Source organism: Eschrichtius robustus, chromosome 3 (assembly GCF_028021215.1).
Source record: "Eschrichtius robustus isolate mEscRob2 chromosome 3, mEscRob2.pri, whole genome shotgun sequence".
NCBI lineage: Eukaryota > Metazoa > Chordata > Mammalia > Artiodactyla > Eschrichtiidae > Eschrichtius > Eschrichtius robustus.
The window spans coordinates 78558450-78572198 of NC_090826.1; the positions used below are offsets into that span (position 1 = coordinate 78558450).

Consider the following 13749-nt stretch of genomic DNA (forward strand, 5'->3'; position numbering starts at 1 on the left):
GGCTGGAATTCAAATTCATTAGCAAGGTAACCTTAGGCAAGTTACTTAGCTTCTCTGTACTTTAGTTTTATTGTCTGTAAATAGGAATAATAAATTATACCCACCTCATAATGTGGTTATGAGAATGAAAGGAATCAGTATGTGGAAAGCTCTTAGAACCTGACACATAGTAAGTGCCAAAACGTTAGCTATTATTTTTTCTCCTTTAATATTAATATACAATAATCTGAACATTCTTTGCAAAGAAAAGAGTACCATTAGTTGGTTACTTATAAAATTAAAAAATTACCTAATTTTTCTTACTTTTAAAGGAACGATTAAGTCTCAAAAAGGATAAAGGCCAATATGAAAACTGAATGAGTAAATAAGCAGATCAGTAAGTATAAAACCCTGTGTAAACTAATATCTATGCATTTAAAACACAAAAAATTCTACAAGAAGTAAAATACAGGCCTGTTTTCAAACAGTTAAATTCTTCTTCATCTTACCTTCCAGCCAGTTACACTGAAAGTCTTTCCAGCACTTCCTATCGTTACTGTTCTCTCCCACATACCTGGAAAAGTGGCTGAACAGAAAAAAGAAAAAAAGAAAAAAGGTTAGATAATTGCTTTATAACCAGTCTACACTCAGTATAATCTAAAAACATAAATGCCTTATAATATAGTCAGTATAGTTATTTCAATAGGTTTTTTAGAGATAATTTAACTTTAACCCAAACACAGTTGAAAATGTTACCATGCTTGAAAACATTTAAGTGGCAAAATTATCTCCCAGGGCAGGAATGGCAGAGGTGCCAGCAGGCAGCGCTCCAGGCCGGTTCAGTGCTGTGGTCACAGGAGCAACAGTGCTCAGTGCTCAGTGTTAGTAGTAGCTGCGTGCCCAGCATAATCATTCTGTGGCACAGTTTTGCTTGTGGTTCTGGCTAGTGTTTAGCTCACCTCTACTCTGCCCATTTTCTGAGTCTATTTCTACAGGATTCCTAGGGCAATGGTTCTTAAAATACGGTCCCCACACAGCAATAGCAGTATCACTGGGGAACTTGTAAGAAAGGCAAATTCTTGGATCCTCAGAAACTCTGGGGAAGGGCCAACAATCTGCATGCATGTGCGTGAGTGTGTGTATGTGTTTTATAAATCACTTACTGAGATATAAATCCCACGACATATAGTTCACTCGTTTAAGTGTACCATATCCACAAAGTTGAGCAACAATTACTACAATCAATTTTAGAACTTTTTTTTTTCACCCCAAAAGAAGCCCTATACCTATTAGGTATCAACCACTAATATTCCCATGGCCAATAATTTTAGAACGTCTGCCTGAATGGAGCTTATCTAACACATGTATTTTCTCTGTAATGCACAACACAGCTTTCCTGCTCTTAGCAGCATTAGACAGCACTTCAGCACTATGTTTGGGGGCCATTTAAACTAGCAAAATGACTGTGAAAAGAACACTTGCTTATAGAACAAGCTGTAATAAGAAGGCAGAGTGTTGCCTTGTTGACCTTAACTGGAAACAGGCATGTCAGGCAACTCAAATTTTTCACCCCTATGCACATGTCTGCGAATGAAGCACTCTAGTGATTTGGGGGTTACAAATGTATTTTAGTGAGTAGATGAATTCACGAATACAGATTTCATGAAAATGGCAAACGACTATATAAAAATTTTCAAGTTGATTGATACCTTTAGTAAAATCATTCATTCACTTATTCATACACTCATCAAACATTTATTAGCAATGATCAGGTGCCAGGGACTAAGCTAGGTCTAGAGGAAACAATGACAAGAAAGATGCAGTTCCTATCTTCAAGGAGCTTAATGTTTAGTGGGTGTAAGAGACAAGAAGAACAATTGTATTACAGTGTGATAAGTGCTATAATAGCAACAGGCATGGAATATTCTGCAAGGAGAGGAGACGGTGTTAGGGGTAGTTCTCTGCAGTCAGTAATGCTTGAGGGTGAGACTTGGATGACCACATAGGGCTTTGCTGGGTAGAGAAGGGAAAAAAAGGTGTTTTGGGCAAAGGACATGCAGGTATCAAAGTCATGGAGGTATAAAATACAAGAGTTGGTGAATTCTGTTGGACACTGGTAAACTATTCCTCTGTTAATCTTCTGAGACTGCTACCTACAAAACTGCTTTTTGGATTCCTCAAGTAATTTAGTTGTGAAATTCTTCACGTGCAATTCCACAAGTTTTTCACCTGTTTTTTTAGAGGTACAATAGATGCTCTTATATTGTTCTAAGAGTGTTGCTATGCACAGAGGGAAAATAAATACCCATTTCTGCGGGGCTAAGTTACTGTCTTCTTGAAGTAATCTTCTCACAAGCAAGTAAAGTGCCTACTAAAATGTAAGATAGCTAAAGAAAGTTCCAAAATGGATGCATATGCAATTTTAGCCTATCATGAAATACCTGTCAACATTTGTAAAGGCAGGAAAACCAAATAAATCAGAAAAGTTACCACTGTATTCTCTGTGAAGTATAAGAAAACCCAAAAAGATAAATGAAGAAAATATTTAGAGGGTCCATTCGAAGAAGGAATATTCTAACATTTGATGTAAATAACCATATCCTTTCAAGTTGTGAGACATTTCTAGTCTTCTAAAATATTCCAAAGGACACGACAGATGTCCCACTTTCCTATTTGATCACAGAAAAATCCAAACTATGTATAATGCAGATTATCACTTCCTTTAAAGTAATAATATATATCCAAAATCAGGAAGGCCTATTAGTAAAAACAATATTTAGAAATAAATTCTTTGAAAATAAAAATTACCCAAACTAATATAATACTAATATGTTTTAAAAATAAGTTATACATGAAGGAAATAAAAACTATGCACACATCAAATGTAGGTTTCATTCACAAAATATCAAATCTAACTATAGCATAAATTTAAAAGGAGAGCTAAGTAATTTCTTGATGGCTATTTTGGCCATATAAAAGTGGATGTCTTTTTTTCAAGGAGTCAGCTGATCAGCTAAATAATTTACAAGGAATTTTATACTAATTTTCCAAATATCAATGGATTAGTACATAAATATCAGTGTATTAGTATAATCTCTTCCAGAAGAGAGGTTTCATTTGTCGACTGTAATGTCATTTTACTGAAACCTGGAGAAATCATTTGAGTCAAGAATCTGATTCAGTAAGAACAAGTTCTACTATTTCAATAAAAAGGGCCCTAAGTAATTTAAAACATCTGAAGGTCCATGTCCTCTCCATCTCAGAGATTTGGGGAGCTACAGAAGTTAATGTAAACAGATAGGCAGAGCAGATGACCACAGCACTGCATGTGAATACAGTAACCTAAAGAAATAAAAAAAATCTTTGCAGGTCTGATGATTTTAAAAAAACATATCCAGTTCCAGTATTGGTAAGTTTAGCTTGCAGTTATACCTGAAAGGCAGCTGGTCTTTGTACTTCTCATTTATGACCCATGATCCTTAAATCAGCCACAGCAGCTATAACAGTTATTCACAGGTGACTTAGGCTTCATTAGAAGTCAGATAAAATGAGAGACATGATGAAGAGTGAAAACTACACCAGGAAAAACTGCCTCTGTGACAACATGAAGATGATGCTAATTTCATGATGTATGGCCAGCAAGCCTTACTGTATTATATTAAAGAGCTACTATTGCACTCTGTAAATTGATGGAAGAGCCATTTAGCATCTTTCATGTAACAAAGGCCACTGTATTTAATAGAATAAGTTTTCACACATTTGCACTCTCTAAATAATGAAATAGTGAATTCATTTTTTTCTCGTTTTACTTTTATGAGTTGTTAAAACAACTAAAAAATCTGAGTTAAAAATATATGATATCTTTAGGAAATAATATCATCATTTACACTTTTACCATGAAGGGCTTATAATATAAGGTTTAAACAATAAATTTCAAGATCATTTAAAGTAATATTTTGGAAAGAATACTGCTAAACTGAGTTAACTAAATTTTTTAAAGCTTTGAGTCATTGCATAGGCATGAACATTTGTAAAACATGTAAAATGTTAAGTATAAAATTATATTTATTCATTAGATAGATACCTCTTCCTCTCTCTGCTTAATCTAAAAAAATTACCAAAACATTTAATTGTCCACGTTGGTCTGATTTTCAACTGGGGAGAAGTTAGTGACCTGAGACAGAGATCATCAACAAGATGTGAGAAGGTGAACTGTAATGCAATTTTGACAAATAACAAAAGTCTGCTGTGCTAAGGCACCATACCTTGCAAATCTCTGACCCTCTTCTCTGTTTATACATTTTTCCTTAGAAGATTCATTCTCTTCCATGGGTTCCACTATCAACAAAATTTTGATGACTGCTAAAAATAAATCCCTTCACAATTTGATCCTGACGATCAGGCCTATAATTCTACTTGTTTCTAGACATCTCCTCCTCTATGTCTCAAAGACACTGAAACTTAGCAAGACTAGAGCATAAGAAGCAGGAATTTCCTTTGCTCAGCTCTTCCCCACAGATTTGTTCCTCCTCCCACATCTCCGTCCCTGGGTGAGGGCCTCATCACTACCTAGTGGTCCAGGCTAGAGATCTCAGAATCACACTCGCTTGCTTTCCCACCTTCAAATGCTATATTCTGTGCCCTATAGTTTCTACTTCTAAGTAGCCCTCATGTATCATCTCCACTGCCAGGGCATCTGACTTAAGATCCTCACCTGTAGCTGGTTCTTACCTTTATAAAACAAATCCAATATGGAACTAATTACCCTGCCTCGTCACTACCTGTTGCAGTAGTTCTCAAAGTATGCTCACTGGTACCCTGATGATCAAATTAATTATTGAGTTTTTAAATAGAACTTAAAAAAATTAATTTTAAGTTTTCCACAAAATTTCTTAAGCCACAAAATTTTCTTAAGCACTTAAGGTAAGTGCTACCACTTATCTGATAGTGAATGCTACCAACAGTGAAACAAATGAGCATTAGAAAATGAACATTAATGGCAAAAATCAGAAAAACTCAGATGTATTGATTTCAATAGCACTTTGTTACAGGTAAATACACACAGACTTGTGGTTTTTACACTGAGTTCTAATTACTGAATTTCTGTTAAGAAAATTGCCTCTAGTTTCATGATGAAATAAGTACGTATTGTCACTATTTCATGATGTGAACATCATGACTTTAAGATGCTCTAATCACTAAAGTAAGTTTCAGAACCACTGACCCCCTCAATGAAGTTTAAACTCTTTATCCTCATATATATAGTCCTTCAGAATCACCCTACTTTTCCACTCTCATCTGTGCCAGTTACTGCAACACACCCTTCTACCACTTAAGTATATCTTGATCTTTCATGCCTCCTTGCCTCAGTACATAAAAGTTTATCTGATAGGAATTTTCTTTCTATTTCGCTGCCTAAGTCCCGTCTTTTGCCCACTGCTTTGTTGATCACCTGAAGCAGTTGCTTTCTCCTCTGTGTCTCTACAACAATTTGTAATTTGCCACGGATAATTATGATATGTGCAACAACTATTTATATATAAGTGCACTAATTTTAAAATTTATTGGTTCCTGCCAGTGATTTTAGTTATCCTTCCCTCACCCTTTTCATACTTCCTATTCATTTTATTCAACAATTACTTTCTGACTGTCTACCATGCACAAGACCCTTTCTGGGAACTAAGGAGTCAGAAGAGACCAAAACATTTAAAAATTCCTACCTCTTGCAGGTTAGAAGGAAAATATATAGATCTTGATATTTGTTATAGAGGAAAAAACAAAACAGAACAGAAAAAGGACAGAGAAAATGCTGGAAGGAGAGGTGTATCTATCTTAAACGTTGTGGTCATCAAATTTGACATCTGAATAAAGACCTCAGGGAGGTGACAGACTGAGCCGTTTGGATATCTGGGGAAAAGTGTTTCCAGGTACAGGTAGGGCAAGTGCAAAGACCGAAAGGTTGCAGACCAGTTTATAATCCTATAGTTGATATAAGTTTGGATTACCTCAGAAGACACTGTGGCTTTTGTGAGATGGCCCAGTAGTAATGGCGAAATCCCAGGCAAGGGCCACGCAGCAACACCTTACTGTCATGAAAATTTTTTCCTGTTGACCTGGCATTTTGGCAACCTGCTCAGCAGGGACAGACCAGTTCAGGAACAATTAAGTTCCCTGTGTCTTATATGCCAAGTAATAGCTGGATTCTTGAAAAAAGCTAAGAATAAAGGCAAAAGTACTACTTCTCTGGTTTCATAGTTTTATAGTGTGATCCAAAATCTCGTCTCCTAAGTTTGTACTGCTTGTCCTTCAATCTGCTCATAAATTCACTCAAGCATCATTCATTCAAGGCCCATCTTTAAGCGCTCACAGACATTTACCCATTACAAAGACTACTTTAAAGCTCTTCTGGGATCCTTTCCAATCAGATGTTCCACACATGCCCAAACACATTTAGATTTGTGACTCTATGTAATAATTGGTACCTATTTTAAAATGCTTATTTCCAGTATATACAAGCCATTCATAAACCTCATCACTGATGCAGAGTGTATCATATTTGATGCAAAGGTCAGCAATTACTTGGAGTTCATCTTTGGTATACACCTACACATATGAAAGGAAACAAAGGAGCAGAGCCAATTATTCAACATGTGAGAAAATGATGGACCAGAAGACTGTATAAAGAGATCAAAGACTCACCTTGCCAAGGGGGTTATGCGGAGTATTTAGTATTATAGCTTTAGTTTTGGAATTAAATTTGCTTGCCAGTTCTTGAGGATCTAATGTCCAGTCAGAACTAGACCATTTTTTCCCATCAAGAGGTTTCTAAGCATGAAGAATGAAGATGTGATTTAATTCAGTTAATTCATGTTTGCTGTCCTACAAATAAATAACCTAACAAGGAAAAAAAAGTAGAGAAAGGCATGGCAAAGGTAACTGAAGAGATGACAAACAAAGAAAAGAAATAGAACTAAGCTTTACTCTGCCTTAAGAGCCCAACAGGATGTGAGTTCCATGCTCATACCTGTTAATTGGCAACATGAACTCTGTCAACATTAATGGCTGTGAAAGTGCCTATATTCCTTCAAAGGAGCCAGCTGTAACTATGGTTAACACATCTGGTACTATAAGGCTAATAGAAGATTCTGTGATTCACCTTGTATCACTTATTTTGATGAAAATTTTAAAAAGACAATGGTACTATACTGTATTCCTACAGATAAAAGCAGAATTAAAAAAAAATTACTTCATTCAGAATTCAATAAGCATTTATTGAGCACCCAGCATATACCCTGCACTGTTAGTCACTGGGGACCGGAGCTATAAAAGTGAGTCAGAAATGGTTTCTGACCTGGTGGTGCTCAGTCAGTAGGGGAGACACATAACCACAAAAAATAATATTACATACAATGTAGACGCTGATACAACAGACAGACGCGCAAACACAAGATAAAGTAATAAAAGATCCCCCCTTAAAATTGTTACCTTCAGTCATAGTAGAGATATATAGTAAATCCCAAAGTGTAATCAAAGTAGGAACTTTATTGGCAACAAAGTAATGGTATTTACAAAACTTCTTAAAACATGTGAATCATAGGGGCAAACTTACAGATCTCAGGGGAATAAAAATAGGTATTGCTCCAGCCATTCTCACCATGGGCTCATAGCAGTCATAGAAAGGCACTATCACTATGACCTGGAATAAAACCAAATAACACAACATATCAATCATTAATCCATTTAACAAATATTGTGTACCTACTATGTGCAAGGCACTATACTACATGCTGAGATGCAGTAGTGTAGAAAGCAGGCTTTGTCTTCACACATCTGAGTGAAAAAGACCTTGGGGATAAACTTGTCGGGATCCTTAACTGGAGCCCTTGATCTCTTAGGGAGATCTGTGGATAGGCTTGCAGTGGGACCCTTGGAATTGTATGTAAAATTTTCTACATGCATAGGTATATTTTTCTGGGGAAAATATACCTATTTAATAGGTATATTTAATTTAAATATATTTAATTTAATTTAATATATTTAAATTAAATAAAATTTAAATATTAATAATATATAATATTATATAAAATATGTTTTATATAAAATATAATTTAAATATTAAACATAATTGTTTAATATTTATATTAATTAGTATAATTAATAATTATATTAATAATATAATTATTAAATATAATTTAAATATTAATATAATAGAATATAATATATAATAATTTAATATATTTAAATTAAATATATTTATATTTAATTTAAATATATTTAATGTAATTTAAATATACTGAATTTAAATATACCTATTTAAATATACCTATATAAAATTTTCTACATGCATAGGTATATTTTTTCTGGGGTCACAGCTTTCATCACATTCTCAAAGGGATGTTCCAGCCAAAAACATTGAGTTTAAATTTCAAATTAGAAAATAAATGATCAGTGGCAGAGCAAGACCATAAGGAAAGAAAGCACTGCAACTGATGCTCTCCGCTGTGGAGTACTAATTTATAAGTATTACTCTGAGAGTAAAGACGTTTGTCGCTTCTCAAAAGCATCCCCAAACAAAGAGCGTATGCAGGTAGACAGTTAGGATGCTACTGCTAATGTCTGATAACCACAATTTCCCTCCAGATGACTTCTATCTGGATCCTTTTTTCCTAGCCCCTTGAGATATACTCCCTGTTCCTTTGCTCCTACAGGCTCTCTCTCAATCACTCATGGCCTGGCTTTCAGGTCAGTGGGCCAGACTAACCTGTCCAGTCAGTATTCCTTCTGCAGTATGCCAGCCTGGACCTAGCATCCCTAACTTTTTGCTTTTCTATAAGGAGAGTTTGAACACATAATTTATATCCATTGTACACATTTGATTTTTCTATCCTTTTTAAACTTAGAAATATTTCACAAAAATTTTAATATTATTTAGTTTTAACACTTACTATTTTAAAGGCTATTTGAGAATCTATTGAATTCTAGAATAATTTTGTTATAGTTTGCTTGTATAAATAACAGTGCAATGTTCACTTGTGACTATGCATAGTATCTCCATTTTAAAATCATTTGCTGAATAAATTCACATGATTGCTACTGCTAGACTAAAGGGTATAAACATGTTTTATGGTACTTTATATATATAGTCAAACTGCTTGTGAAAAATCTGGCAACAATTTATAATTTTACAAGTCTACACTAAACTGCCGCATTTAAGTTTGTGTTGGTTAAATTCATGGTACCTAATTATCACCTTAAATTTGCACTTTTTACTGCTTGTACTTCTTTTTCAAGGCCCTTCTCATTGGAGTCATAGGAGGTCCTTACATTCTAAAGCCCCTTTGTTTGTACTAGTCATCCAACTCACACTGAGTAGTTCCTATACAATGTGCTATGTTAGTTGTTGGGTACTGTGCAGGACAAAGAAATGAGCCAGGAATGAATCTTTTCCTCAAGTTCTTAATTAGACTATGAAATTCTTAGGGACTAAGATGACCCATCTTTGTAGCCCTGGTGAGAAACAGTGCCTGGTATGAAGTGAGAGCTCAATGAAGGAAAGTAAATTGGGAAGGCAGTGAGGTGGAAATGAAGAATATACTTAACACTCTTCCCTGAAATATCCTTATTTTTACAATGGAAATAATTCCCCTCTCTTTTTGAGGAATATTTACTGAGCACTCACTATTTCAGGTGCTAGCTCTATAGCGATAAACTAGTTCTCCTGGAACTTACATTCTCCTGCAAGACATTTATAATAAATAAGAAAACAAGGAAGTAAATCAGCTAATTTCAGATAGTAATAAATACTATAAGGAAAATAATAGGTCAATATGATGGAAAGTGGTGTGTGTGGTTTCAAAATATTAGATAAGATGATCAGGGAAGAAAGAATAGAGGAAAGAGGGTCAAGGGCTGAGCCTTGGGACACACCAACAAAGTGCAGAGAAGGAGAAAGCAACAAAGGAGTAACAACATCAAAGTCTCAGATAAAACTTCCAACTATTTTATAGGAATAAAGGAGATTACGTATATGAAAGTATGACTGTACTTCCTTACCATGTCTCCTTAAGTAGCTTATTGTTTGGCGTAGTAGAGTGAATTGAGATGTAAAAGGATAATGTAACACAAAGTAACAGGTACCTTTCATAAAGGAGATACAGATAAAGTGCGGGGAGAGTTCAAAGAAAGGAATTAACAATACAGATCACAGCAAATATTCATTCTTCACACCCGGCTTAACCAACACCTCTCTAGAGCTTTCCAGACCTATATTAGCAGAGTTGATCACTTCTTCCTCTTGTCACCATGGTAACTTATACATTCCCCACCACCGCCTATAGCATTGCATTCCTCCTCATCTGTTTACAAGTCTATATCCTCTACTAAACAGGGAACCCCTTCCACGCAGAAACAGTCTTTTAAAAATCTCTCCCACAATGTCTAGCGTATTCTCAATAAATTCTGAATAGATGAAAGAGGTGAGGAAATACTGAAGCAGGGGTATTGGAATGATAAGGGGGAATTAGGGGCAGAGCTGACTGAGGTCAGTGCCAAAGTGGGTTTTATATCACATCACTAAATGAAGAAATCACTCAGCCTTCTTGTTATACATCTCTCACACGGTGCTGCTAACAACACAGGGTACAAAAAGACAGGGACCAAATACTTATTGACTGAGTTCAGATTAAAGGTTATTTTAGCAGTGAAAACTAAGATTCATTTTCCCACATCACTGCTAGCCCCTTTTACCTTCCCTTATCTAAATAGACTGTAAATATAAGAATAAATGACATGCAACAAAATGGATGACTCTCACAGACAAAATGATAAATGAGAGAAGCCAGACTCAAGAGTACATACTGCATGATTGTATTATATCAAGTTAAAGAGCTGACAAAATGAACCTATGGTGACAGAACACAGAAGAGTGGTTACCTCTGGAAGAATATAGACTACGAAGGGGCAAAAGGGAACCTTCTCGGTTGCTGGAAATGTACTACATCTTCATCTGGTTTGTGGTTACATGGAGACATACATATATATACATGTAAACATTTACTAAGTTGTACTTAACATTTGTGAACTTGACTGCACATACATTATACTTCAAAAATAATTCAAATAAAAAAGAGCGTAGGGCTTCCCTGGTGGCGTAGTGGTTGAGAGTCTGCCTGCCAGTGCGGGGGACGCGGGTTCGAGCCCTGGTCTGGGAGGATCCCACATGCCGCGGAGCGGCTGGGCCCGTGAGCCACAACTGCTGAGCCTGCGCGTCTGAAGCCTGTGCTCCGCAACAGGAGAGGCCGCGATGGTGAGAGGCCCGCGCACCGCGATGAAGAGTGGTCCCCGCTTGCCGCAGCTAGGGAAGGCCCTCGCACGGGGATGAGGACCCAACACAGCCAAAAATAAATAAATAAATAAATAAATAAGAACGTGAATTTCTTTAAAGAAAAAAAAAAAAAAAGAGCGTAAAATAAGTAAAAATAAAAGCAGGACAAATGATAGTGATTAATATAGGCAACATAATAATGTTAATATACTTACTTCATCTCCCTCATCAATTAATCCTTGAATGGCATTAAAAAGAGATCCATATGCTCCTACTGTCACAAGGATTTCTTTATTTGGATTTATTTGATTTTGATAAAACTTTTCATATAGGCAGGACAGAGCTTTCACAAGTGATGGATGACCCTGTTGAGTAAAAAGAAGAACAAAACCTTGAACTTAATTATGGGACCTACTTCTTTGAGATAGTTTGGCTCTAAAATGTAAGAATTTTTAACATCTGGGTTTAATAATTTTCCAATTTTTATTTTTAAATGGCAATAAATTAAAAAAATTTTTTTCCCATTTTCAGAGGGTTCCTGCATGAATGGTCGTGAAGACTTGTGGTGAGTTTTTCTTTTAGTAGAATCTATGAAATCTCTGGATATCCTAGGCATTCCACCACAGAAAGATGGAGGTTGTGCTGAGGTAGACAGAAAGAAAGTAACTAGTTGGAAATAGAGAATATTAAGTAAGAAACCAGTGCTGAGGCTGCATAAGTTTGAAAGGGAGAGAAAACACATCTAAAGTGAATATTCTCCTTCCCTGCTTGTCGTAGGACCCCATCCTGGAACAACGGTAAAGGAAGGGCCAAGACAGGACTGTGGAGAAGCTGGAAGTAGGGGACAGCTCACCCTAGGAGATAAGGGTAAGGGTGGGTGTTCCTCTGGTTATCAAGTTGGGACAGTTGGTTCCAGAAAGCCAATTACGGAGAAGTGATAGAAGTACATTCACGCACAATACAATATAAAATACAAGCTCACACCCCACATAGTCCTCATATACTTACAAAACCCCGTGTGTACTGATTCAGACTATCAATTGCTGCAATCTTTGATAATTCTTCCTTTACATATACAGGAGGAGATATATCTGGAAGGCCTTGGCCAAGATTCACAACAGAGGGGTCTGCAGCCAACTTGGTAAATTCAATCCTAAGATAAAAAATACTAATATTAGTAAGTATTAAAATTACAAAGTTAGCTTTTTATACCTCATAGTCTTTGCAAACTGAAAAATAAGACTTAGTTTAGTCTTACAGATCAAAAAAAATTAATGAATTCACGACAAGAATTTTACCATCTACAAAATGACTTTACCTGGAAAAATGATGGCTGAACTGATGAACTTAACGTTTCTTACAAATCTCAGTTCCGTGATACCCATATTTTAATCATATATATATTTTTCTCAACCATCTGCTGCTAGGTTCTCTTATCAACCATTAGAAAGGAGTGCTAATAGGAAAAGTTGATGGATTAGAAGGTAAGTTCCACAAGGGCATCCACCCAATCTGTCATTTTCTCTGTCCATTTCCAGTGCCTAGCTCAGGACCTGGCACATTTGCTAAGTGAATAAATCAGTGTATGAATCATTATTTCCTTCCATTTCCACTGAATGGATGAATTAAAATAAGTGGTTTTATTTATAGACTATAGATAAAGCTAAAAATTCCCAAATAAGGATATAAACATGTGGAGGAAAAAAACTTCACCCAATGATTATTGTTTATTCTAAGTTACTCACCACACATTGCTATCAAGGCCTTCAATTCGTTTTGCATTTTTGAATTTCAAAGACATTTTCTGAAAGATATAAATATTGAAAGGGTTTTAAAATTTCTTTAATCAAAACAAAAATGCCAGAAAATCATGGGTAACTCTTGCTTTTCCCTATCGGCACCATGGAAAAAGCAGCACTGTAGAGATAAATTCTAGACGCCAATAAAAAGTTCTGAAGAGGAATTCATCTCCCACCTACTGCTCTAAGGAGTGTTCTTCCTTATGAACCTTAGATGTTTATCTTCTCACATAAGAACAAAAATATCACCCTAGCCTAAAAAATAAATCAATTTAAAGGCCTGTAATATACTGAAGAGAACAATAATGATACTAAAAAATGTCAGTTTAAAGAAATATCTTGAGGGGACTTCCCTGGTGGTGCAGTGGATAAGACTCTGCACTCCTAATGCAGGGGGCCCGGGTTTGATCCCTGGTTGGGGAACTAGATCCCACATGCATGCTGCAACTAAAAATCCCGCATACCGCAGCTAAGAGTTCGCATGCCACAACTAAGGAGCCCACGTACCACAATTAAGGAGCCAGCGAGCTGCAACTAAGGAGCCTGTGAGCCGCAACTAAGACCCGGTGCAACAAAACATATAAATAAATAAATAAATGAATAAATAAGTAAATAAATAAATAAATAATCTTGACTCATGCTGTGAAG

At 35.8% G+C, this 13749-nt stretch overlaps 1 protein-coding gene across 4 annotated transcripts in view; it reads right to left on the minus strand.

Moving 5' to 3' along the window:
- Positions 1-13749, minus strand: part of KYAT3 (kynurenine aminotransferase 3) — a 53617-nt gene that overhangs the window by 17573 nt on the left and 22295 nt on the right. For all 4 annotated transcript variants that reach the window (XM_068538054.1, XM_068538053.1, XM_068538056.1 and 1 more), the window contains 7 exons: positions 13048-13106; positions 12311-12455; positions 11518-11667; positions 7589-7675; positions 6679-6804; positions 6462-6582; positions 489-565 (listed from right to left, as the gene is read on the minus strand). In XM_068538054.1, coding sequence (XP_068394155.1) covers positions 489-565; positions 6462-6582; positions 6679-6804; positions 7589-7675; positions 11518-11667; positions 12311-12455; positions 13048-13106 — 765 coding nt within the window. The remainder of the gene's footprint in view (positions 1-488; positions 566-6461; positions 6583-6678; positions 6805-7588; positions 7676-11517; positions 11668-12310; positions 12456-13047; positions 13107-13749) is intronic.